The sequence below is a fragment of the Salminus brasiliensis genome, chromosome 17 (assembly GCF_030463535.1).
Source record: "Salminus brasiliensis chromosome 17, fSalBra1.hap2, whole genome shotgun sequence".
In the NCBI taxonomy this organism is placed as follows: Eukaryota; Metazoa; Chordata; class Actinopteri; order Characiformes; family Bryconidae; genus Salminus; species Salminus brasiliensis.
In genome coordinates this window covers 2,790,849-2,818,155 of record NC_132894.1, presented here as the reverse complement: position 1 = coordinate 2,818,155, position 27,307 = coordinate 2,790,849, and the positions used below count along the sequence as shown (strand labels likewise).

The window sequence follows — 27,307 nt, the reverse complement described above, 5'->3', positions numbered from 1 at the left end:
AGACAAACTATGACCGAGCATGTGTCCCAATACTTTTGTCCACATACTGTATGGATCTGCAGTGTTGGCCGTTGTTATTAACACGTAGCGTTCTCCTCTGCTACAACGCCTGCAGGTGATGACATCAGCGGTTCAGGAAGCGGAATGTGCAGCGAGCAGGTCTGTGTCCGGGGCCGGCCGCCCGTGTTCGGACCCAAACTGGACCGGGCCAAACTGGACGCCTACGGCCCAGAGAACAAAAAAGTCAAAGGCTCTGGACGTCAGATTCAGCCCTGCGTCTCCTTAATTTTGCTGCTGCTCGTCAGCCTCCTGCTCAGACGGTAATGGAAACACACTGTCCTGCCAAACTGGACGGGGGGATTCAGGGTGGGAGTTAGAGGGGAAGGGTGGGGTCTGAGGAAAAACAGCGGTGAGCCAACAAAATTGCCAAAAGAAAAGTCAGCGAACGAATGGACCTTTCATCTCCGAGAGACAGAGGGAGGGATGAAATCTTCTTTTATAAATCTTTTTTTTATGTACGTCTTTTTTTTCTCCGTATCTTTGAATGTCAAAAAAGTAACAACTTAGAGAAGATCGGTGGTTTTTGTAAAGGTACACGTTTCTCAAGCCTGTATGCAGTTTACCCAAGCTGTCACTTAGTTACCCTGTGTTTCATTTCACAATGCCCGAGTCAGACCAGCTCACACTTACACAACTGTCCTTTTTTTTTAAGCACAAATAAAAATCATAATCATGGACGAGGTTTTATGGAGAGATCAAATAATCCAAATTTCAAATAATCCCAGGTGATGTAAAACAATTAGGTTAAGTAAAACTGGGAATTCCCTGATTGACTGCAGGATCTTCTAGCATTATACTGTAATTTTGCTTTACTATTATAATTATTATAATTATTGTTATTATGATTATTATTATTATAAACAATAAATGTAAGATACTGAGGTGAGTGAGGTATAAAAAAAATAATTTTAAACTTTTCCTTCATTTTAAAACAAAATGTTTGTAATGAACTTCTATCAGCAGCACAATAATTCGTGATGTGTCGGGCAGGTCTTTAACCCTCCTGTTGTGTTGCAGGTCAAACTGACCCGTATTAAAGTATAAAAATACAGAAAAACATATTTTTAATCTTTTTGTTTTTTGGAGTATGAAACTGAATGATTTCTGCTGGGCTTAATTAGCGTAATCAGGGTTGGCCAGGATTGGCTACCATTGTACCGTCTCAAATGAATACCACAGTATACAGTGTTACCGAGGGGGTCCCTATTGGTTTATAAGCGATCCATCGCACCTGCACACGTCAGGGCGAACTTCTCCCGACGTTACCATAGCAAAGACACACCGACACGCCCCCTAAATCAAGCTGCGGCTCGTCTAAATAGAAATCTATCAAATATAAAAAATAGGGCCCAAAAAAGTCTAAAAACAAATGCTAACTTTTTTTTTTCATAAGCAACCCATGTTTATATGAAAATGTACATTTTGATGACACTAAATTTTGATCAGATTAATATGAATTGAGCTAAAGGTAATGTTTATAGAGAAAAACTTTTTACTTGGCTCAATTTTATGCTGTTTCTTACAGTTGACCATAACAGGAGGGTTAACTGACCTACCTACAGGCTGAGCGGTGTTCTGCATGTGTGGTTTAAATAAGTGCATGTATTTGCCATGAAGAGGCAAGGGGGAACTACAGTGCGACCTAGACAAGGTACTGGCGTCTTGCTTGATCTTTAAAGTAGGGCTTCAGACAAAACTACCTGTACCTGTAACTACATACACATGATTGGGTTTTTATCACAAACACAGTCAGTCAGCTTCCATGTGTAGGGCTGGGTACTGAAATGGGTACAGACCGAATTACACGAGTATCAAAAGCCTTCAATTAATTCCACCAAATTTCAGCACCTATGTAAGAACCCATCTTATGTGATAATAAGCCTATAAGCCCACAAAACCTCCCAAACCCTAGTCTGGTGACGGGCTGCCTGAATCACATTCCCACTCTTGAAGAAGGTGCTACAAGGGTTCTTTGAGCGATGCTACAAAGAAACCACTGTTGGTCACCTGCAGCCCAGAACCCATCCTTGACCAGCATCCCCATTAACTTCATGAATTCAATTTGAGCTCTGTTGTTTGGCTGGTATTAAATGCACATTAAATGGACAAAAGTATTGGGACACCTGTTCATGCACCATTTCTTCTGAAATCAAGGGTTGATCCTGCTTTTGTTCTTTTGTTGGAGCAACTGTCTCTACTGTCCAGAGAAGAAGGCTTTCTACTAGATTTTAGAGTTGTGAGGATTTGATTGCATTCAGCGACAAGAGCTTAAGTGAGGTCAGGATGCTGGTTAGATGATCACCAGATGATCTCATGATCCTCAACCCCCTAAAAAATCACAAAAGTACTAGATGGACCACCACCACCATCATCACTCTAGAAAACAAAATTCTTCCACTGCTCCACAGCTCAATGCTGCTGGGCGGGGGGGCTTTATACCCCTCTAGCCCACGCCTGGCTATTATTATTAGGCAGCATGGTGTCAATAGGTTCATCAAGTTTATCTGCTTCAGAGAGTCCTATTCTATTAGCAGTATTTCTCTACAGGGACTAAACAAGCTGAGTGTGTGTGTGAACATCTGAATGCATTTATTAGAGGGGGTGTCCACAAACATTTGGACATACAGTGTATCATTTAGGAATTGCTAATTAATATTAAGCACTATATAAAATTTTTTTGAATGACACCCAGCCCTAACCGTGCTGTTGCCCTGGAGGCTAACATAGCTAACAGATAATGGAAGCTTATGCCCACCAGGTTAGCACTGTTTTTAACTATTTGACTGGATTTTTGGCCATCAATCCATCACTATAAGAGCAACAGTTTCACCATGTGCTGTATGAGTGGATTCGTCTTGCAGATCTTCTTGCAACAACCTGCTGGTCCTTTTTTTTTGGCTGGATTTGAGTTGAGATCTTCCCAAAGGCCTGGTTTAGTTCGGTAGGTAGGATGTGTTAAATATCTACATGAATGTCAACACACTGAATGTTAACTGATGAATATTCTCGGGTCAGACTCAGCTACTCCGTCAGTCATTCAACGAAATGTCAATGAAATGCACATAAAATGCTCCCTGTCAGCAAACACTGACCACAACGAGTGACCGCGGAGATGAGGTCAAACGCCGCTGCTTCTGAGACAGGTTTCAGAGCACATGTTTACGTGAGCACATTCGAGGGGGTGGGCACATTTGATTGTTTTCTTATTTAACCCTTTCAGACCCAACATCTCAGCCTCAAAAACATACCCACTTTGGGCAAAAGTATTGGAACACATGCTTATTTATTTTTTCTTCTGAAATCAGGGGTAAAAGAGCTGATCCTGCGTTTGTTGGGGTAACTGTCTCTACTGTCCAGAGAAGAGTGAAGGCTTTCTACTAGATTTTGGAGAAACATTGCTGTGAGGATTCGATTGCATTCAAGGACAAAAGCGTTAGTGAGGTCAGGATGCCCCCCGCCATAATTTCTGAGAACACAGTTTTTTATTCCACTGCTCCACAGCTCAATGCTGCTGGGGGTGCTTTATAGTCCTCTAGCCCACGCCTGGCATTAGGCAGCATGGTGCCAATAGGTTCATGTTTACTATCTGCTCCAGAGCGTCCTATTCTATTGGCAGTACTTCTCTACAGGGGCTCGACATGCTGTGTGTGTGTGTGTGTGTGCATTTGCACATCTGTGTCAGCAATGGGTGCAATTTAAAGTAACTGAATGCAGTCATTAGACAGGGTGTCCACAAATATTTGGACATATAGTGTAGGTTATTACACTGATCTTGGTTCGACGACCAGGCTATAGAAAAGAAAAAAGGGCACTTTTCAGGATTATTTATTAGCCATAACATTACAACCACCTGCCTAATATTGTGTACAGCTGGACAGCTGTGACCCATTGAGGCACTGACTCCATAAGACCTCTGAAGGTACATTTAGGAACCCTTGTTTTTACGACATATGGCCGATTGGCGTAGAACCCTTTTTTGCTTAGAGCTTAGTGGATAACAGCGGCACCCTCCGGACTGGCTGCTATAGAAAAGAAAAAGTCAATGGTCAAGTATAGTCAATGGTCAATCAGCCATAACATTACAACCACCTGCCTAATATTGTGTAGGTCAAAACAGCTCTGACCCATCAAGGCATGGACTCCACAAGTCCACAACCTCTGAAGAGCCATTTAGGATCTTTTTTACTTGTAAGGCTGTAAGATGATGGTCTGATAGGGTTAAAGAGTAAAGAGCCTCAGCTGAAGGTCAGATGTTCTGTACCTTGTAAATATTTGTACCATTTAGAACCCTTTTTTTAGTGCGAGATGTTAGATCTGAAAGGTTCATTTGAACATGAGGTCTGATTTGATTTTTTATTTAAAATTTTTTTTTTACAACAAAAAGAACCCAGTTGTTTAATAGAACCGCATTGCCTCTTCCACCTTCAGTCCCACTTTAAGCCTTTACTGTACAGCTTACTAAAAAAAAAGACCTCTCTATGGCACACTGTGGACATACTCCTTACCGGTGGACTTCTGACGACGTTGTGGTGTGCACTGAATGTAACTGTCCTACAAAGATTGACACAAAAGGTCCATCGAACCCTCTGTATCATCACCGTGCTTTATTTGAAATGCCATAACACAGAAGTCGGCCCACTGCCCGGCATTGCCAGACCTGCTGGCGTTTAATGGGACTCTGTATGAAATGTCTTTCTCTCACCTGCATCGTCTTTGTATCACATCTCAAATAAAGCTGTAATTTTCTTTGGGGTCATGCTGGTGGCTGTGTGCTGATGTCTGGACGGAGTCTGCTTTATCCAGCCTCAGATGGAGATCCTGGCCTTTCTTAGAGCCTCTGCCGGTGTGAGGACGTCGCCGGACACCAGAAGAGTATCTGCCCCCACCGCTTCCAGTGCCTGTGGAGCGAATAGAAAGGAATGGATGGGTTTATTGTGCCTTAAGAACATTGCTAGCGTCTGACTGATCTCACAATGTCAAAAGTATTGGGACATTGAAATGAATTCATTGAATTCAGGTGTCTGATTCAAGTCCCATCGCCAACACGGGTGTGTAGAATCAAGCCCTTAGCCCTGCAGTCGGATTTCTTACAATGGGAGGTTCTACAGAGCTCACTGAACTCCAGCGTGGTTCTGTATGTAATAGGAGACACCGCTGCACCAACAACAACAAGTCAGCTGGTGAAATTTAGACCTTCCCTCCTAGATCTTCCTCCATCAGCTGTGAGTGGTGTTATTATTGAACAGTGGAAGAGTTTAGGAGGAACAGCTCACAGAGAGCAGCTCAGTGTCCACAGAGTGTCTGTCAGACCACGTAAAGTTACAGAGCGGGGTCAGGGCCGAGTGCTGAGCTCAGAGCAGAGTGCAGAAAAGCCTCCAACTGATTCAGTAACTGCTGCAGAGCTCCAGACCTGCTGCTGCTGGTAGAGCTTAGAGCAAAAGAGGGACCAGCTCCATATTAATGGCATAAAGGCTACTGTAGGTGTAATACATAGGTGTCCCAATATTTTTGTCCACATAGTGTATATGCATTTTAATGCTGATGATATTCTAGAAGTCTAGAGAACTTTCTGACAACTGGCTTGTTAAACCACACACTCTTAAACAAAGGGTTCCTCAAAGGTTCCTCTCTATTTAGAACCCTGACCACCCAAAGAACCTTAGATACATGTTTTATGCCTGTTTTGTCCACATAGGTGGAACCCCTTTGTAGATGGGTCTCTACAGCACAAATGGGGATTTCACTATTGTTAACTAGAAGTCAAATACCCCTTTCTCAGCACTATTTCCCAATCAGCCATAACATTAAAACCACCTGCCTAATATTGAGTAGGTCAAAAAAAAAAGCTCTGACCCATCAAAGCATTGACCCCACAAGAATTCTGGAATCTGGCCACAAGACTACATTAACAGCAGATCCTGGTCCAAGTCCTGTAAGTTCTGAGGTGGAACCTCCATAAGCATCAATAAACCTTGGGTACCCATGACCCATGAGTGGCATGTTTGCTGGTCATCCTTCCTTGGAGCACTTTTGCAGGTACTGACCTGTGTGAGAACACCCCACAAGACCTGCGTGATGTTTTGGAGATGTTCTGACCCAGATGTCTAGAACATGGTTCTTGTCAAAGTGTCTCAGATTCTTATGCTCACCCATTTGTCCTGCAGTAACACCTCTGTCACCTTGACAGGAGCCACTGGACCCAGATCATCAGTGCTGTTCACTTCACCTGTCAGTTTTAATGTTATGGCTGATTGGTGTAGAACCCTTTTTGCTTAGAGCTTAGTGGATAACAGCGGTATCCTTTAGACCGGCCGCTATAGAAAAGGAAAAAGGACACTATTTTTTAGCCATAACATTACAACCACCTGCCTAAGTGTGGCTGAAACCGTTTTTTGTGCAAGTTGTTCAGACAGTGAGAAGAAACCGAGGAGTTGATTGATTAAAAGCCACTCGGTTCGTCCAACCTGGCACGCGGACACACTCCTCCTTATGCCATTCGTTCCAGGCCTTCATCTTGCACATCCTACTGCAGTAAAACACCTCGTGGCAGCGGCTACACGGCATCAGGACCACCCACACCGAGCGGCCACACTGGTAGCAGTATTTATACAAAGGCTTCCTGAAATACACACACACACACACACACATACATAGAAACACACCTGATATAGTAAGGATGACCACACGTCTGGTCTTTCTGGTGCTTGGGGTCGCACCTTACTCTCTACACCTGTTTATCTGTCATGTATTTCAGATAAGGATGGTGCCGTCCACTGCTGGAGCACTGTACAGATTGTCTATATACAATATACAGATGATATACAGTGTTGTGCAAAAGTTTAGGCACCCTTATTGAAGTGTAGACAGGCCACATCCTCTACATGGGCACACTTCTGAATATTATAATACAAAATTGATTTGACTCATTTGACACAGAATTTTACACTAAAGCATATTAAAAGAGTAGAAAGAGTATACTAAATATAGTGCCACAATAAATAGATTACATTTATATATATATTTAAATTAATATGAATATTTTTTCACTCCTGTAGAGTGTTTGTTCCCATATTTTCATAATATCTCATTTGAACAGGGGTGTCCAAACTTTTGCATGGTCTGGGGACTTTCATAGCAGATCATAGTGGATTTGTCTTGAAGACTGAACCGGGGGCCGAACTCAGGACTTTTTGTGCTGAAGTTCGGAGTGGCTCGTAGGTGCGTGAAGCCGAAGCTCCCCCGCAACATATTTAGAAAAAGGTGAAGAAGGGTGGAGACGGGGAGGTTAAGGGTGCGAAGTTGTTTGACATGATGATGAAGTAAGAATGAGGGTTTCTATAGGGATGAGTGGGAGGAGCTCCCCTAAATTATGTCATAACTTCACATAGACATGAAAAAATAGGATAAACAATACAAATAAAAATATATATATACATAATGTAAAGAAATAAAACATACAGAGAGATAAGAAATATATATGACATAGATAGAAGACAGAAGATGTGATAAATGTAAGAAAAATGTGAATACATTTATGTATAAATAAGCAATATATAGAGCCAAATTATAGGCTACAAATACTAAAGAAACATGTAGAGGTAAGAAATATATAGATAAAATAGAAAAGTCTAAATATATATAAATAAAATAAAGATAAATATATGGTGAAAATACAAACTAAATACAAAATATATAGATAAAATAGAAAAATCTAAATATATATAAATAAAATAAAGATAAATATATGGTGAAAATACAAACTAAATATAAAATATATAGATAAAAAATCTATAACAATAAAAATAGATAATAAATATATATAGATAAAAATATAAGAACAATACAAATAAATATATGTATAAATAATATATAGCGAGACAATATAGAGTAGAAATACAAATCAAAAGTATATAGAGATAAAAATAAGATGAATAATTAAACAATAGAAAGTGCCGAATGTGTTCCGCCTACATCTAATTCTGCCTTCATCACTCTTATTTAAAGACAATGAGATTAATTCGGGTTTTGTAGGTATTTTTCACCCCTGATTAAAAGAAAGACTAAAAAGGAGTAGAATAATATGTGGGAAGCCCTGGAGGCCATATAGTCCTCACAGTGTGTGTGTGTGTGTGTGTGTGTACCGCTGTGGAGCTGGTGTTCCAGGCTCTTCAGCGAGGTGCACTCGTTCTCTGCTTTGAGGGGGTGTTGCTCCAGCTCCAGTATACACAAACTTTTCTGAGGGACTAACACCTGCAACACACACACACACACACGCGTTTATGCTCTCAAATCAGTCTTAATCAGTCACGTGGCCACAGATACCATAGCGTAACCTCTTGCTCGTCTTCCTCACTGAGTATGCCCTGGCTCTGCTCCTTCTCCAGACGCTGTTTCTCCATGCTGACCGCCGCCTGCCTCAGCAGGACACCCATAGTGCTGAGCAGCTGCCGGCGTGCGTTGTAGGCCTCTCTCTCGTGTTGGCTTAAGGCGTGGTACGGGGTGTGGCAGATTCTCCGGTCCTGGAGAGATCACAACAACAAGTTAATTAAGCCCTGTGTTTTCTCAGGAGTTAAAACAATGACCCGCCACCCTGTTTAACCCATTACAGCCCATGTTACAAAATGCCAGAGTGCTTAGTTTTTGTTTTTTGGGGGTTTTTTGCAAAAAAATCTAAATAAATATGTGTATAAATAGGCAATATATAATAATAATAATAATAATAGGTACAATATATGGTAAAATATGTAGATACAAAATGTATAGAAATAAAAATAGATTAAAAAAAATATATAGATAAAAATATAAGAACAAATAAATATATGTATAAATAATATATAGAGATAAAATTGCATATTAGTTTATTTGTAGTTTATAGTTTATATATATAGTAATTTATTTTTTGTTTTGTTTTTAAAGGTCTGTTACAAAATATTTAGCCATTCAAACGCTTCAATAATATTAATAATTAACAAGTATATATTATTATAAAATATATAAATATGCTATATTGGGATTTTGTCTTACAATATTTACAGAAGAAGTCAAGTGACCTCTTAGGGGCAGTGGTGGCCCAGCAGTGAGAGCTCCGGGTTGTTAACAGGGTTGTGGGGTTGATACCCAGGCTTGGCAAGCTGCCACTGTTGGGTAACCATTTCTTGAGCAAGGCCCTTCACCCTCTCTGCCACCCAGGCCCCCACCACTCCGGGCATGTGTGCTCATAGTCACTGTGTGTGTTTACTGCACGGATGGGTTAAAGGTGGAGGCCAAATTCCATCTGTGTCCAGCACTAATGGTGAATATACTTGTCTATGTATATTCTATTGTTCTATTGTCTATTGTATATGTATTTATCACAAGAAGAAAGAAATGCTAATGAGCTGCTCAATTAATTTAACAGATTTAATTCTATAATATTATCTGGGCTCTGGGTTTTTTTCAGCTCGAAAGGTACGGACTGTTCCTAAACTGTGACCCCAACATTAGATAATGTCGCCATCGCCTCGGCTCATACACTCAAGATGCTCAGAATGGTGCGCAGCACCAAGCAATAGCAATGCAAAAATAGCAATGCAATCACAACACAGTGCCTTATGTAATGATACTGTTATACACATTTCACATTCACACTCGGAGCACCGAGGCCTTTATAGCTGTAAAACAGGTCATATGAGCCAACTAGAAGGACGACACCCAGCAGAGCTGTGTGTTAATCGCTGTAAACCTGAACCTAACCTGTTGCACAATGAAGCTGAACAGTCAGTCAAATAGGCCGACGGGTTTCAGATTTGCTTCAGGGAAAGTTTCAGTGGGTGAGAGCTGCTGTTTGTACCTGGCTGAACTGGTAATAGGCATAATCCACTGCTGTTCCTACTGTACACCTGCTCCCCTCACCAACCAGCACAGGCATCAGGATGTCAGCACCGGCCTTTATCAGCTTCTCAACCTTAAAGACAAAACAACAAGAAAAAATACCCAAAGTTTTTCTTTTTTTTTGTTTTTTTAATAAATTAATTTCCATTTTTTTCTGCTTTTCTCCCAAAAAAACACTACCAATTAACGCCGGGTCCACCACCCCAGCTAACAGACACCTGTGGCGACCAACATCGCTTAAGAGTGATGAGGGGAGAGAGAGCGCCATCTACCCCCCCCGGAGAGAGCGCGGCCAATTGTGCTCTCTCAGATTCCGGCTAAGGCAGTAGGCTCAGGATTCTCATGTTTTTGATGATTACATTTTCCTGTTTGTTTGTGGATTTAATTGTATTATTTCAGAAGAAAGGTGATACAGAAATTATACACAGTCCTTTCAGAATATTATGATCACCTCTAATTTGGAGTGAACTCTGCCCAACTCGGCCCCATGATATACTCATACTTACCATTGTCATGGGGAAAAAATAAATAAATAAAAGTAATGTAAAATGTAGTTATTTATACACTTAATTACTCTTAATGCAATTTGGTTTTACTCCTTTAAAGTGTTTAATTTAATATTATCTGCAAATTTATTTTAACTGCAGCACAGTACTGATACATAACATGCATAACATTTGCACTATGATTATTTGCACAGCTGTACAGATTTTAATTTTCTATAAATTTTTATATCATTATATCTGTACAAATAGGTACATATGGATGATTACAGATTTTTATTTTTCATTTTTGTATTTTTTTTTTACTTTATTACTTTTAGTACTTTTTTAACGTAGTATTCTTTATTTTCTTTATTGTTTTATTAATCTATTTATATATCAATTCTGATTCTGATTATCTGCAATAAAAGAATAAATTGTACATATCAAAGGGTAATAAACTACCAGGTACTTTTTATTTTTGCAATTTTGATACTTTTTCTGACTAAACTCTTCTTTTATGATTTTGTTTTATGATTATGTCTTACATTCATTTCAAACCTCTTTTAATGCAAAACCAACTGGCCACTCTGATGTAGCTACGTTCCTCATAGCAGTGGACATTAGCAGTGAACAACGCAGCAGTAGAGGATTACCAGTTTGACTCTGTCGCGTGGTTTAGGTCCACAGTCGTAGCTGATGTTGGCGGCGGCACACAGAGCGCTGCCCACATGTCTGGAGAGGGGCAGATTGGGGTCAGCTCCACCAGCCAGAAGCTCATCAACGGCCTGATGCACAGGGGTCAAAATCAGAAATGAGCCACAGTCATAACCAGAAGTGACCGGTGATTTATACAGTGCTAATCTGAAACTGAACATCTGTATATATATATATATATATATATATATATATATATATATATACATACACATTTATTACTATTAAGATAAATACAGCAATCTGACAATTTGAGCTGGAAGGACAGATTCCTGGACAGTTTTGGGCTTTTCCTGATGACGTGTGTGGAAACTGTTTAATTATTGCTTAATTAACTCACAACAGGCCCAAACCGTGGTGTAAACCATGACTTTTGCGTATTGAGTGCATACATGCTAAAAAACTAAATGTCTGATAGGTCACTAAACTCTACCACCAATCCAAGGCATGTTAAATTAGCACTGTAGACAGCTTCATCTATAAAGCTATATCAAAAATACATTGTTCATCTCCACAAAGAACCATTTTCTAAACTGTTATCAAATCCAATTACCACGAGGGTCCGAGATTTACAGGCCTAGGAATCATCCGCAAACGTCAACCTTTTTACAAGCGCAACTTAACCATGTAAACAAAGCCCAGTGAGGTATAAGCACTTTTATTCAGTGATGTAAACACAAGCTTTAATCGCATTAATCATAATTAATCACAGAATATTGTTGTGATTAATGTGATTAATTTTTTAATAGACTGACACCACTAGTATCAACACAACAGCTGAGGCCTAAAGGTTAGGGAAGCAGGCTTGGGAGTAAGGCCCACCTAATGCCAGCCATACACTGTGCAATTTGAGCCCACTGGTCCTAGCTGACTGAATTTTAGGATCAGCCCATATTGTAGCTCGATCGGTTGATTCTTGATGTGCAGTGTGAGAAGGGAAGCGATGCCTGATTACCTGCCAGTCAGAAATGTGATGATTTCTCAACATCACGATTTGTTTTCCCCAAAAAACTGCACACTGTAGATTGCACTGGTTATGGACAGATACATCCTGCTACTGGAAAGTTCATTTGCCAGCTGCCAAAATCGGCCTGTGAGTCACAGAATACACAGTCAAGTCGTAGCGTCCTCCCAGGCACCCGCGGGTGCATTGTGCAATTAAAGTCTACTATCTACTATCGCGCAGTGTGAGCGTATAAAACATATAGCAGGCTTTGTCCGTACACGTGCAGCGCAGGTTCTCACCAAAGGTCACAGTGTCCAAAATGTGCACAGTGTATGCCTGGCCTAACTGGCACCCAGCTGCTCCTGGGTGCTGAAGTGGCTTCCCACCACTGTAGGGAACAGAGGTTGAAGCTTAATGTGCCTACCCCTGACCAAGAAATCCATACAAGGTCACTCACAAGGTCGTTGCCACTGGCGATGGCCAGTGAGAGAGGGGAATGGCCACTCCACAGATGGTTGGTGCTCGCCTTGTGGGCGAGAAGGATGGACACCACATCTCTGGCGTTCTACAGAAGAGAAGGTTTACACACACACATACACACACACACACACACACACACACACACAGTAAATCAGTTTATTTACCCATTGGGTTTAACATACAGTGCATACCAGCACTGAGCTCACACCCCACACAAACACACTGCTATTACCTATGATGGTTATGTTTATTTAAGAACAATGAACATAATCCATGTAACTCCGCGGTGCACCGTCACTGACACCTTACACACAGCAGCAGCGAGAGTGTGTGTTCTAGAGGCGTCTATGCTTACTGAATAATCACCGTCCCTCTGACAAGCCACGTGAAGTGGAGTCCTGCCTCCGTCCTCTGGGACCTTTGTGGAGGTCATGTAGATGCAGGCTGGAGTTCGAGAGCCCATGGAGGAACTGCTTCCACAACCCACCAGGGCCTCTATTTTGCTCTGTAGCTGAATTCAAAGCATGTGGTTATTATTAACAGTAATTAATCAGTACATGTCAGAATTAATAATATTTTGATTTAATAATAATAATAATAATTTAATAAAAAAAAATCCCACATATATGCTTCACTAAGAGGTCGTACATGTGCAAATGTTTGTGGACACCCCTTCTAATGAATGCATTCAGCTGCTTTAAGTTGCACCCTTTGCTGACAAAGATGTGCAAATGCATACAAACACACAGCTTGTCTAGTTCCTATAGAGAAGTACTGCCAATAGAATAGGACTCTCTGGAGCAGATAAACCATCATGACCCTATTGGCTCCATGCTGCCTAATGCCAGGCGTGGGCTAGAGGGGTTTAAAGGCCCCCAGCAGCATTGAGCTGTGGAGCAGTGGAAGAGCTGTGTTCTCTGGAATGATGGTGGAGCTCCATCCAGTACTTTTTGGATGAGTTGGGGAGACTTCAATCAAATTCTAACAGCAATGCTTCTAAAAAGATCTAGTAGAAAGTCTTCTTCACTGGACAGTAGAGACATTTACTCCAACAAAAGCAGGATCAACTACTGTTAATACCCTTGATTTCAGAAGATTTTAGAATAAGCAGGTGTCCAAATACTTTTTTTTTTTTTTACATCAGCGCTACACCTCAGGGCGGGTGCTCAAAAACAATAACGACACCACAGCTGTTGTTTATTAGCAGATTTTGATGTAGTTCTGACCTTGCTGTCCAGCTCGAACACCTCGTTGGCATCCTGGGCTTTGACGTCAGGGTCCGCGACAGCATGCAAGAGCAGCTCAGTGATCTTAGGCCCCTCTGGCCCGGACAGACCAGCAGCTATGTGCAGTGGGTATAGACCCTTCAGCTACGGAACAAGAAGCAGCAATTACATTGATGTCTTTTTCAGCAGAGTACAGTCAAACACCACCTTCAAACCACCATTCCTAAGCCTTACACAATCACATCAAAACATTATGACCACCTGCCTAATAGTGGGAATTACCACCCTTAGCTCGGGTGACACTAGCGAGATGTCATGGCATGGACTGCAATCCACCATGGGGCACCACTGCTAGCAGTCCTAATGCAGCCCTAATACAATCCTAATGCAGTCCTAATACAGTATTAACACAGTCCTAATACAGTCCTCATGCAGTCCTAATACAGTATTAATATAGTCCTAATACAGTCCTAATACAGTATTATTACAGTCTTAATACAGTCCTAATGCAGTCCTAATACAGTTCTAATACAGTCCTCATGCAGTCCTAATACAGTATTAATATAGTCCTAATACAGTCCTAATACAGCTCTAATACAGTCCTCATGCAGTCCTAATACAGTATTAATGCAGTCCTAACACAGTATTAATACAGTTCTAATACAGTCCTCATGCAGTCCTAATACAGTCCTAATACAGTATTAATACAGTCCTAATACAGTCCTCATGTAGTCCTAATACAGTATTAATATAGTCCTAATACAGTCCTAATACAGTATTATTACAGTCCTAATACAGTCCTAATGCAGTCCTAATACAGTTCTAATACAGTTCTAATACAGTCCTCATGCAGTCCTAATACAGTATTAATATAGTCCTAATACAGTCCTAATACAGTCCTAATACAGATCTAATACAGTCCTCATGCAGTTCTAATACAGTATTAATATAGTCCTAATACAGTCCTAATACAGTCCTAATACAGATCTAATACAGTCCTCATGCAGTCCTAATACAGTATTAATATAGTCCTAATACAGTCCTAATACAGTCCTAATACAGATCTAATACAGTCCTCATGCAGTTCTAATACAGTATTAATACAGTCCTAACACAGTATTAACACAGTCCTAATACAGTCCTCATGCAGTTCTAATACAGTCTTAATACAGTCCTAATGCAGTCCTAATACAGTTCTAATACAGTCCTCATGCAGTCCTAATACAGTATTAATATAGTCCTAATACAGTCCTAATACAGCTCTAATACAGTCCTCATGCAGTCCTAATACAGTATTAATGCAGTCCTAACACAGTATTAATACAGTTCTAATACAGTCCTCATGCAGTCCTAATACAGTCCTAATACAGTATTAATACAGTCCTAATACAGTCCTCATGTAGTCCTAATACAGTATTAATATAGTCCTAATACAGTCCTAATACAGTATTATTACAGTCCTAATACAGTCCTAATGCAGTCCTAATACAGTTCTAATACAGTTCTAATACAGTCCTCATGCAGTCCTAATACAGTATTAATATAGTCCTAATACAGTCCTAATACAGTCCTAATACAGATCTAATACAGTCCTCATGCAGTTCTAATACAGTATTAATGCAGTCCTAACACAGTATTAATACAGTCCTAACACAGTATTAACACAGTCCTAATACAGTCCTCATGCAGTCCTAATACAGTATTAATATAGTCCTAATACAGTCCTAATACAGTATTATTACAGTTCTTATACAGTCCTAATGCAGTCCTAATACAGTTCTAATACAGTCCTCATGCAGTCCTAATACAGTATTAATATAGTCCTAATACAGTCCTAATACAGTATTATTACAGTCCTAATACAGTCCTAATGCTGTCCTAATACAGTTCTAATACAGTTCTAATACAGTCCTCATGCAGTCCTAATACAGTATTAATATAGTCCTAATACAGTCCTAATACAGTCCTAATACAGATCTAATACAGTCCTCATGCAGTTCTAATACAGTATTAATGCAGTCCTAACACAGTATTAATAGTCCTAATACAGTCCTCATGCAGTCCTAATACAGTATTAATATAGTCCTAATACAGTCCTAATACAGTATTATTACAGTTCTTATACAGTCCTAATGCAGTCCTAATACAGTTCTAATACAGTCCTCATGCAGTCCTAATACAGTATTAATATAGTCCTAATACAGTCCTAATACAGCTCTAATACAGTCCTCATGCAGTTCTAATACAGTATTAATGCAGTCCTAACACAGTATTAATACAGTTCTAATACAGTCCTCATGCAGTCCTAATACAGTATTAATATAGTCCTAATACAGTATTATTACAGTCCTAATGCAGTCCTAATACAGTTCTAATACAGTCCTAATACAATATTAATACAGTTCTAATACAGTCCTAATGCAGTCCTAATACAGTTCTAATACAGTCCTAATACAATATTAATACAGTTCTAATACAGTCCTAATGCAGTCCTAATACAGCTCTAATACAGTCCTAATACAGTCCTAATACACTTCTAATACAGTCCTAATACAGTATTAATACAGTCCTAATGCAGTTCTAATAGTCTTAATACAGTCCTAATTCAGTCCTAATACAGTTCTAATGCAGTCTTAATACAGTCCTAATGCAGTCCTAATGCAGTTCTAATACAGTCCTAATACAGTATTAATACAGTCCTAATGCAGTTCTAATAGTCTTAATACATTCCTAATTCAGTCTTAATACAGTCCTCATGCAGTCCTATACAGTCCTAATACAGTTCTAATAAAGTTACATCATGTAAAATTTGGCAGGTTTAATATAATTTCTGCAGAGTTCAGGAGCTACAGCCTGAAAGTTTAGAAGCTGAAGCTGCACAGCATCAAAAACACAGTTAAGTAAACTGAACATACAGAATGCCTCAACAAAAATTCAGATGGGTTGACACAAATAACTATAAATGGTGAATTACAGAATATTAGTAAATAATAAATAATGTAAAAATATAATTACATAAAAAAATAATATTGACATATTAGTGCCTGGGTAGTGCTATTTATATTGAACACTGTTAATTAATTTTACAAGCAAGTTATGATTGTATATAAAGCAAAACTAAAAAAATCTATATATTAACAATAATGTATTACTAATTAATATAATGTCATGTTATAACGTCCACATTTCTTCTCAGTCAATCATGTTCTATTTTTATCCTGTTCAAACTGGTTTAATTTTATTGAAGACTCTGATCCCAGTCTTTTGAACGATGTCCACTATCCTAGGTCAATTCTGACCCATTTCAGCTTGCAGGTACAGGACGCCTGCCCAAACCTGCTACTGGAGAGCTCGCCCCCTGCAGAGTTCAGCTCTGACCCACATTTAACACACTTAATCCTGCTAATCAAGGTCTTCAGGATTTTAATTAAACAGCCAGGTGTGCCTGTGCCTGTGTGTGTGTGTGTGTGTGTGTGTGTGTGTGTGTGTGCAGGAGCAGGGATGGGTGAGAATGTGTGAGAATGAATGAAGCCTCACCTCGGCAGTTAAGGGCAAGTCTGTGCGAGCGCTGCACTCCAGCAGCCGCTGCACGCCCTCAACGTGACCTGCCTTAATGGACAGGAAGATGACAGGCATGGGGACGCTGGAGGCGTTGGGGTCAGCCCCTCTGTCCAGCAGCAGCTTCAGGGTGGACCAGCGGCTCTGATGCCTGTCCCACAACCACCAGACAGGGAAAGAAGTTAACCGTGGATACTGCTGCATGGTACTGTGTTGCCACACACTCCTACAGGACTTCTGAGCAACTGTCTCAAAAAATATGGAAAAATGACAGTAATGAACTCCCACAAGGCAGAAGAAGGCTGGGATCTCAGCTTGTGGGAACACTAATAAACCACTGGCTCCTCTGGTTGATGCAACTGTCTAAAAAGCACTGATCTGAAAGCAAAAGTAATCAATGCCCACAAGGCAGGGCAAGGCTGCAAGAAGCTAGCCAAGCCAGGTGTTCAGCTTATGGTTTCTACAGTGCAGACTGTTGAAGAAACGGCAGTTCAGGGGAACTGTGGAGGTCAAGGTGAGATCTGGTAGACCAAGATGAGAGCTGCTTATATGCTGGTGAGCAGAAATGTATAGTAACAAAGTAGAAGTTAGTTTATCTCTAGATGGAAGAAGAACCACCAGAAGAAACACCATCTTCAGACCTCCTTCAGATACTCGTATGAGGCCTCTAAAGGCCTGAGCTCTTTCAGCTGTAGTTGAGTTTACAGAGAGTGAAGCTCAGGGGGTTGAGCTGCTCTCCTCACTGGTTTTACAGATTAAACTCTTGTATGTTGCGGGTTGAGTCAGGTCTGTTCAGCTCTCTCTCTCTTTTGGGCGAGTTAGTTTAGAGAGTGAACTGAAGACTCTGTTTATGAACTCTGTCTTCTACAGTCCTGCCCTTCTACTACAGCCAGAGGAACTGAGACAGTCCTTAGGTCTGAGCATCTGAACTAATATAAACACTGATACTCAAACTTTTGATTGCTTTCTGTAAGAACTACAGAACACAGTACTGTACTTTTACTTTCAGTACTTAAGTAGTAAATTGTAGAATAAATTACTTGCAATACATAAGTACTTCCACTGAAGTCTGGAGCTTAAAGACTTCTACTCAAGTCACTTTTGCTGCAGCACTTGTACTTTTACTCAAGTCTGGGGCTCTAGTACTTTTTACACGTCTGCTGGTAAGACAGGCAAATCCGAACCCCTATATGACTGCAGGAGAGTTTAGCTGAGGGTAATGCCATGGCAGGAGAGTACCTTACCTAGAACCTTCACAAAAACAATGTATGAAGTGCTGCAGATCATCTAGGGAAGCGAGATGAGATTTGTAAACCAGTTCTGTGGACTAATTAAGTCAAAGTAGAACTCTTTGGCCACAATCAGCAAAGATACATTGAAAAGAACACCTTGCAACTGTGAAGCATGGGGTTGGATGTGTCATACTGGAGTTGTCCGGTCACTATGTGAAATGAGCTCTTCCACTTCCAACTTATTTTCAGTAATGTTTGGTTATTTAATTAATTAATTAAATTATTATTTTTTACATTGACTATATATACACACATGCATATATATATATATATATATATATATATATATATATATAAAATTTGGCGGTTGCCAGGAGAACAGTCATTGTCTGACTGCATTGTGCCAAGTGTAAAGTTTGGTGGAGGGGGGATAATGGTGTGGGGTTGTTTTTCAGGAGTTGGGTTCGGTCCCTTAGTTCCAGTGAAAGGAACTCTTAATGCTTCCAAGAGCAAACCAAGAGATTTTGGTCAATTTCATGCTCCCAACTTTGCAGGAACAGTTTGGGGGTGTTCCAACTTCCTGTTCCAACATGAATGTGCACCTGTGTGCTATGCACAAAGCAAGGTCCATCAAGACATGAATGAGTCCTGACCTCCACCCGATATAATACCTTTGGTATGAATTAGGGCGGAGACTGCCAGCCAGGCCTTCTCGTCCAACATCAGTGTCTGACCTCACAAATGCGCTTCTGGAAGAACGGTCAGAAATTCCCACCCACTAAATAAACCTTGTGAAAAAGCTGAAGCTGGTATAGCTGCAAAGAGTGGCCCGACATCATACTAAACCCTATGCGTTAAGAACGGCATGTCACTCAGGTTCATATGCATGCAAAGGCGGGCGAGCAAACACTTTTGGCTATACTGTGTATATTTAGGTTAGATAGCTCATTTGGTTCAAGCACTATAGAACTGTAAACACAGTCGATTCACACACTCACTCAGTCCTCATGAGTGCCATCTTGCGGACAGTTTCCTGGGTTTCCGCAGGCTTAATGTGACCTGCTTGGCACAGGACCTCGGCCATCTGCTGTTTGATGCCCTCTGTGACGTTGATATGAAGACTAGCCACAGAACAAGCTGAGTCAAAGGCAGGATCCTCCACTGGGATTCCGTAGGTCCGGCCCGTGTCCTCCATCTTCGGTTCCAACTCTCGTTCTTTGGAACACTCTTCTCCATCCTCAGGCTCTCCCTGCTGCCAGGTGAGGATGCCCACAGGAAGTTCCCCATCCAGCACCTGAAGAGAGCTCACCTTGTTCAGCTGGGCCTCCTCCAAGAGTCTGACCTCTCTTGGAGCTTCAGGGTCCTGAAGAACCTTCTCAGCTTCGTTTGGACCGTCGCTGCCCTCTGGGGGCTCTGGAGCGCTAGGCTCCACAGCACAGTTGACATGTTCAGATGAGGGATTTTGCTCGAGCTGGCCAGTTTGGCTGCCTGTGGCCTCTTCTACTTCAGTCCTGTGCTCAGGCCTTTCTCTAGCAGGGTTATGGGGCTCCTCCTGAGAGGCGTTGGTCTCGGCTGAAGGAGCTCTGATCTGCAGAATAAGGCAGACGATGCAGTTAAAAAGAAATCAATACAACACAATGAAAGTAATTTGGCAATTCATTCCAGTTTATATCAGCATAAAGTGTCAGATATTTTTATTAAGATCACAAAAAAGATGGTGGAGGTGGTGAGTGTGTTAGTAGTTAGTGTGTGTTGTGCTGCTGGTACGAGTGGATCAGATACAGCAGTGCTGCTGGAGTGCTTAAACACCTCAGTGTCACTGCTGGACCGAGGATAGTCCAGCTGACAGCGTCCTGTGGGCACTGATGAAGGACCAGAGGATGACCAACACACACTGTGCAGCAGCAGATACAGAGCTTCTGCCTCTGACTTTGCCTTGATCTACAAAGTGGAGCAGCTAGGTAGGCGTGTCTAATAGAGAGCGGACAGTGAGTGGACAGACACAGTGTTTAAGCACTCCAGCAGCACTGCCGCGTCTCATCCACTCGTACCAGCAGCTCAACACTCACTACTAACACACTCACCACCACTTATACTGTAAAGCATGCATCAGCCTATCTGAATGGGGGACATTCGCATATGTTAGACGTTAAGGATTCTACGAGAGGTTGGAAAATGGTCATCTTAAAAAAATCTTTTGATGGTAGTATGGGCGCTTTAAATTACATTTCAAAGCACCCACAGACTGCAACTGCCCTCGGGTCATCTGGCAGCTGTTCCAAAGTTTTCCTAGTTGTAACATGCCTGATTCCATTCATCAATTAATTATCAAGCCACTCAGGAGCTGAATGTATGCTTGAGCAGGGACGTTGACCTGAACGAGACTGCAGAGGTCAAAACCTCCCAGAAATGCATGAAGAAGCTTGAAATTGTCAGTGTGTGGATATTTATCACTAGCTGAGAATTCGGGAAGGTAGTGAACACTATGTTTTCGGACACCACTGCAGTGGGGTGGAACCCAAAAGTAATGCACTAGTAATGCACTGTTTTAGACAGATTTTTACACAAGCAGCATTTCTGCTCCAGGGCTCCCCCTACAGTTCCTTTTTACTCTCATGGCCAGCTATAAACATGCATTTCTGGACAAGCTGAGAGCTCCACACCTTACTTAAGTAGAAATGTTGGTATCTAAACTTTACTGCAGTAATTATTTATTTTTCAGACTTTTTACTTCTACTTCTCACATTTTCACTCAATTATCTGAACTTTCTCCTCCTTACATTTTAAAAACAGCCTCGTTCCTCCTATTTCATTTCCCTTTGTTTTCATTCCGGCTCTTCATCCTTCAAAAAAATGATTTGTGATTGCATGAGAAGTGTAAACAGACACCATTCTGACTCCTTATTGGTTTATAAGCGATCCATCACACCTGCACACGTCCCGTCACTCTCCAGCAAGCTCACAGCAGACGTCTGTAGTCTAGTATGAAGACTGTGTCCGTGGCAGAGACTCAAGAGAGCTGCAGTGAAATGTCCCGACTGAGCCCCACATTTACATTCCAATAAAGCTTATTGATCACACGTCTCTGAAGTCTGACTTTCTGCAGCTTTACAAAACTTCTAGACAACGACTCCTCATATTTTCCTCCATGAAGCTCATGTTAATGCTCAGTAGAGCTCAGAGACGCTCCTTTAATAGAGCTGATATTACTGAAATGCTTCATTTTCAATGGGCAGATCTGCAGCTGAAACAGGAGCCTAGTGCAGCCCAACATTTTTAACATCAACATTTTAATAGATCATTCTCCTCATTATGACTTTTAGAGAAATGGGTTTTTGGGGAGGGGGAGGGAGGGGGGGGGTAGTGCACTATAGACCCCTGTGGTGTGGCCTAAGCTTTCGGCCTTTGTTTTCCTTCCATTACTTTTACTTTTCTACTTGAAGTCGTTCTGAAACCAGTACTTTTACACTTTTACTGGAGTAAAAAGCTCCAGTTGATTCTTCAGCTTCTATAGAAGTCTTTTAAACCCTCGTATCTCCACTTATTTTACTCTAATATGACTCTATGGGTTACACAGCGTTACACAGCAGCAGTTCTGGAGAGAGTTTCTCCTCCTGCAGCTCCACCACCAAAGCTCCATAGTGCAGTAGCAGCAGTTCCAGCCCAGAGTGGGAATGATGGAGATGTCGTTCTCCCCCTGTTCCAGTCAGTGGAGCATCAGCATGATCCTGAAGCTGCTGGTTTATGATATTTGCTACATAATGTTGCTTTCAATAAACTGAGAAAAGGTCAGTAAGGTTTAGAGTAAGGTATAAATGACCATATGCAAAGCCTACCTCTGAGGTGTCCCCATTTGGACAGTCTTTCTGAGTCCTCTCAGCCACTGTCTCATGTAGAGACTGGAACGGGTAGTACAGGACAGCACACGCCGCCAGAGCAGACATGCCCTCCTCGTTCAGCTTATTCACATCTGCTCCGCTGTCCAGCAGCAAGTGGATCACATCATCATGACAACTGACCTGCAATGACAGCATTTGTTGATCATGTGGGAGAATGGAAGCTTTGCCACAGACTAGCAGCTGCTGGACATCTAAATATTTGGGGGCTATAAGCAAAGCACATACTAGTGCTGCCATCTGCTGGCCACAGCAGAACATCCCATAGGAAATACACCTCTCCCTCTTGTTGCTTTCCAAAACACCTCAATGTTAAATTCCCCTTTACTGAACTGAATAAACACACAGTGTTCTATTACCATGGAACATGTCCAAAAGTTTGTAGACGCTTGGACATCCAATGTTTCTTTTGAAATCAGGGATATGATTAAGGAGTTTGTCCCCCTTTTCTGCTGTAACAGCCCCTACTTCTCTGGAAGGGCTTTACACTAGACGCTGGATCATTGTATTTAGGATTTGATTACTACATAGCAACAGCCTAGCAACCTGGAAGTGCCTGTAGGTGGACAACTATTCCACTTATTTATTTATTTTATATAGTGTAAATTATTTATTTATCTACATTTTTGTAACTGAGTGTCTTGCTATCCCTTTCTGCTGTGACACTGAGAATTTCCCCACTGCGGGACTAATAAAGGACTATTTTATCTTATCTTATCTTATCTTATTTTTTTTATTTATTAAAAATTTTCGGTTCTGATTGTATGATTTGGGTCCTATACATCTTTTTTGATCAGATATTTGAGGGAAGATAGGGTGCAAAGGTTTGCGCACACTTCTTATGTCCCTAGGATGTCCCAAAAAGTATAGTATCACCAAACCAACCACTGCAACCACTTGGCAACACCCTAGCAACCACTAAGCAACTTCACAGCAATCACCTAGCAACACAGTAGCAACCACCAGGGATACCATTGCAACCACCTAGCAGCATTCTGCGCACTGATAAACAAAAACTACACCAGCTGTCCTGTAAACTGTAGACTTATGTAACAGTAATGACTCTCACTGTTGCTGCGATGAGGGCTGTGAAGCCTCCTGCATCACTGACATCAGGGTGGACTTTCCCATCTCGCAGGATGTGGTGTACAGCTGAGGGGACACCCAAGGATGCTTCTCTGATGAGTCTTTCTGAGCTGAGCTCCAGAGGGCCTTTGGGCCCAAACGGCTCTCTGTTCATAGCCAAGACAGCAGCAACGTCCCAGTGCAGGCCTTCGGCCCCAAATCTGCAATACAAGGGTAAACAGTGTGTTTTTTCTAATACAGTGATGTAAATACGTCACTACCATGATGGTGCTACTGCTGTGTTGAGAACGGTCCACCACACGAATAATATCTAGTCAGTCGTGGTGCTATGGTGGTCCCAGGACAACTAATACTGCATACTGTATTGCAACAGATGGGCTACTCTGACTACTATAAATCTACAAAGTGCCCCTGTACAGTAGGTGTACCTGATACAGTGTTATAAATGGGTATGAGCATTTTTCATAGCAGTGTTTGGCTGAAATCTGAGCTCATCCTTAAATGTTATTATTCCTGAAAGTTCTGAAATCTGGCGTTTGACCATCTCTAAATTAGCACATTATTTGCACAGCTACCCTGGTCAGTCATAAAGCAATACAGGATTGAGTCCAGCTGTGTTGCTGACCGGTGTGTGTGGATATGAGCCCCGATTCGCTGCTCCAGAGGCAGGTCATTAGAGAAAGATGGTGTGACGATATCACTCCTGCCAAAGAAGTGCAGGTCCAGCTCTTTTCGTAGGCGGCGGGTTATGGGCAGGTGGTCTGAGTCTGTGGAGTAGTTGTGGATGTCTGGGGGCAGAATGAAGCTCTCGTCGTCCAGAAGCGATGGGTCATCCAGCAGAGACGTATCGATAGAAAAGAGTTGCCTGTTTTCTGTACCAGGCCTTGTTATGAGGGACGGCTGGGTGGACATGCCTGCTTGAGTCTGGAAAAATGCATGACAGACAAAGTAATTATTATTATTATTATTATATGACAGTTTATTGAGCTGATTGACCCAACTGTGCTGTTATATCGCTTTAGTATTACTAGTGTGTGTGCGTGTGTGTGTGTGTTCACTGCACAGATTCTAGGCAGAAGTCAAATTCCATCTGTGTCCACAAGATGACGGTGATTATTTTTTGTCTCTTGTCTCTGCCACAATACCATGACAACTACCAGATACACCATAGCAACCACACAAAAACCTCTAGTTTCATCCTAGTGATCACATAGCAACAGCTTGAAAGTGGGAGTCCAGGAAAATACATGACAGATAATATTATTATATTATCTACACCCACTCAACCACATGGGGTACCACAGCAACCATATGGCAGCACCATTGGAACCACTAAGCAACGCCATAGAAACCACCTAATAACCAACATAATAGCAAAGACCTGGAATACGATAGCAACCACCTAGTCTCCCCCATAGCAACCATAGCATAGCAACTTAATGAAGGTCTAGAGAATAACGAACACAAACTGCACGAAAAAAAACTTACGCCACATTTTCTATAAATACCTCTACAGGGCGTACAAGTAAAAGTGTTTCTAATAAAGTGGCCAATAATTACAATCAGTCTATTCATTTTAACCATGCATGCCTATAGAAAGTAAAACCCTACAGTTCTGCTTCTCAAAGGTTTATAGAGCACAATTCTGAAGCTCATCCTTACCTGGCTTAGATATGTTTGTTTTGGGAGTCGCGCTGTGTACTCTGGGGCGTCCCGGAGTGCGAAGGCCCCCTCCACTCTGGTGCAGAGACGCAACAGCCACTGCCTGTACCACACACCCACATCCTGCCGGCCATCCAGGTATGTAACCATTCCAGGCCCGAAACGGTTATCAGCGTGGTACAGCCCCTGAGAGGACAAGTTATTAATATCTTTATTTTAATACATTAGAATATTTAATATTAATGAATAAAATAATGTTTCAAATAGAATGATACACTGTAATCACTTTTAAATAATGAAAAACAACATTTAACCCTTTAAATACTGAAAATTGTTTGCTGTTTTACCTCAAAAGTGGTTCCATCCGGGAACACATGGACCCCATAGCCTTCTTTACGATTCAGATAAAACTTCCCAGTAAATTGCGACCCATCGGACCAGGAGTACGTTCCACTCCCATGGCGGTAGTCCTTGTAGAAGGACCCTTTATATGACTATGTAATAAAAACAACACCTGGTCATTATTATTACAAAAAAAAACATCATGATGAACAGATATTTATATTAATTTGAATATTATGTTTTCATTTCAATTATATACACCAAACAGCCATAACATTATTACCACCACCATGTTTCTCCACTCACTGTCCATTCTACCAGCTCCACTGTCCATTTAGACGCACTGGGTAGTTCTAAAAACAGACTGTATCCATATATTTCTCTGTATGCCCTGTTAGCCTCCTTTCACCCTGTTCGTCAATGCTCAGGACCCCACAGGACTGACCACCACAGAGCAGGAAGTATTTGCAGCAGTTTGTGTCTTCTAGTCCCTCATCAGTGCCCACAGGACCCTGCCCACAGCACGCTGCCCATAGGACAATCCTATCACAACTACCAGATATACCATAGCAACCACCTAGTTGTTCACCCTAGTGATCATATAGCAAGAGCCTAGCAACTGCCTGGAAGTGAGTCTACTAGGCTATTTATATTATTTTATATTACAAACACACCCAACCACACGCATGGGGCACCACAGCAACCACCTAGCAACTACCATGGCAACACCCTAGCAACCACTAAGTAACTCCATAGAAATCATGTAGCAACACAACAGCAAGCACCTGGAATACCATAGCAACTCCCTAGGAACACCACGGCAACCACTTTTGTTATTTTGCAGCTGTAAGAAATGGAAATAATGGTCAGCGGTTACAGATTCTGCGCCAGCAGAGTTACAGTAGGTGGTGTCCAAACTTTGTCCAAACTTTTGAATACCAGTGCATATGCACGTTAGTCAGTGGTTAATAACTGACCAAGAGTGACCAAGTGTGAAACTAAACTGAGCAGCAGTTATGGTGTGTCTACCTCTCCATTCGCCCAGGTGAAAACTCCACCTCCGTGCTTCAGACCGTCCACAAACTGTCCCTCATATCTGGACCCATCTGCCCACTCCTGGACTCCTGCCCCGGTTCTCTTCCTCGTGCAGATGCCCCCTCTGCGGTCCAGGAGTGGCATTTCTGTGAAGACGAGCAGTCTGGTGTCCTCGGATGTCCCAAAACAGAGAAAGCACGTCTGAAGAGCTTTTGATAAACAGACTAAAGCGTCCCAAAGGCGTTTGAAGACGGTGCGGTTGCCTTGACAACGGCGGCTTTAATTTGAACTTCGAACGTCAGCTTTGTTTTTCAAAAAAACGTTTGAAGGCGTTTGAAGTCTAGCTACCTGGCTAACCCCCTGACTGCGTCACCCCGCGGGCTGGAGCACCTCCACCGCGGACACAAGGGCACCAACCCCCGGGCTGCAGGAATGGGAACAGCGGCCAGACTAGACTGAGCCCTAATTCTCAAAAGACATTTAATACGCCCACCCTGAGTGTGTTTACATCGACTTCTCTGCTCCCAAGTTGCAGCTTAGCAACGGGGACGTCCCACGGTGATCTTTCCCTCACACACACACACACACACACACACACATGCTCATAGTTGTTCAGTAACCCTAAACTCATTTCTCAGGTGAGCTACACTCTCCTCTCCCTGCTGCTCAGAGTAATTAGTAACTACCCTCCGGTGAAGCTGGTTGACCAGTTTAG

General features: G+C 41.7%; 2 protein-coding genes across 2 annotated transcripts in view; one reads left to right on the top strand and one right to left on the bottom strand.

The window, feature by feature from the left end:
- The window catches only part of gpc1a (glypican 1a), a 47,599-nt gene extending 42,787 nt beyond the window's left edge, over positions 1-4,812 (top strand). Inside the window, exon 9 of the mRNA XM_072661098.1 lies at positions 116-4,812. Within this exon, the coding sequence (XP_072517199.1) occupies positions 116-324 (209 nt within the window). The 3' untranslated portion in view covers positions 325-4,812. The remainder of the gene's footprint in view (positions 1-115) is intronic.
- ankmy1 (ankyrin repeat and MYND domain containing 1) lies at positions 2,551-26,928 on the bottom strand. Its single transcript, XM_072661097.1, has 17 exons — positions 26,587-26,928; positions 25,563-25,709; positions 25,216-25,401; positions 24,179-24,477; positions 23,537-23,753; positions 22,408-22,590; positions 19,570-20,159; positions 17,319-17,490; positions 13,782-13,925; positions 12,911-13,066; positions 12,533-12,640; positions 11,069-11,200; positions 9,890-10,003; positions 8,414-8,579; positions 8,202-8,310; positions 6,525-6,679; positions 2,551-4,958 (listed from the first exon to the last, which is right to left on the bottom strand). The coding sequence occupies exons 1-17, from the start codon at positions 26,734-26,736 to the stop codon at positions 4,786-4,788; spliced, it is 3,201 nt and encodes a 1,066-aa protein (XP_072517198.1). The 5' UTR covers positions 26,737-26,928; the 3' UTR covers positions 2,551-4,785.
- Positions 26,929-27,307: the final 379 nt, after the last annotated feature.

Bases quoted from the DNA above. Each gene is read 5' to 3' on its own strand.
- ankmy1 (XM_072661097.1), bottom strand. From the start codon at position 26,736: ATGCCACTCCTGGACCGCAGAGGGGGCATCTGCACGAGGAAGAGAACC. The intron at 25,402-25,562 runs GTAAAACAGCAA...TTGTCCTCTCAG, and splicing joins CGGATGGAACCACTTTTGAG to GGGCTGTACCACGCTGATAA. The intron at 4,959-6,524 runs GTTGGACGAACC...TTCGCTCCACAG, and splicing joins GGAGTGTGTCCGCGTGCCAG to GCACTGGAAGCGGTGGGGGC.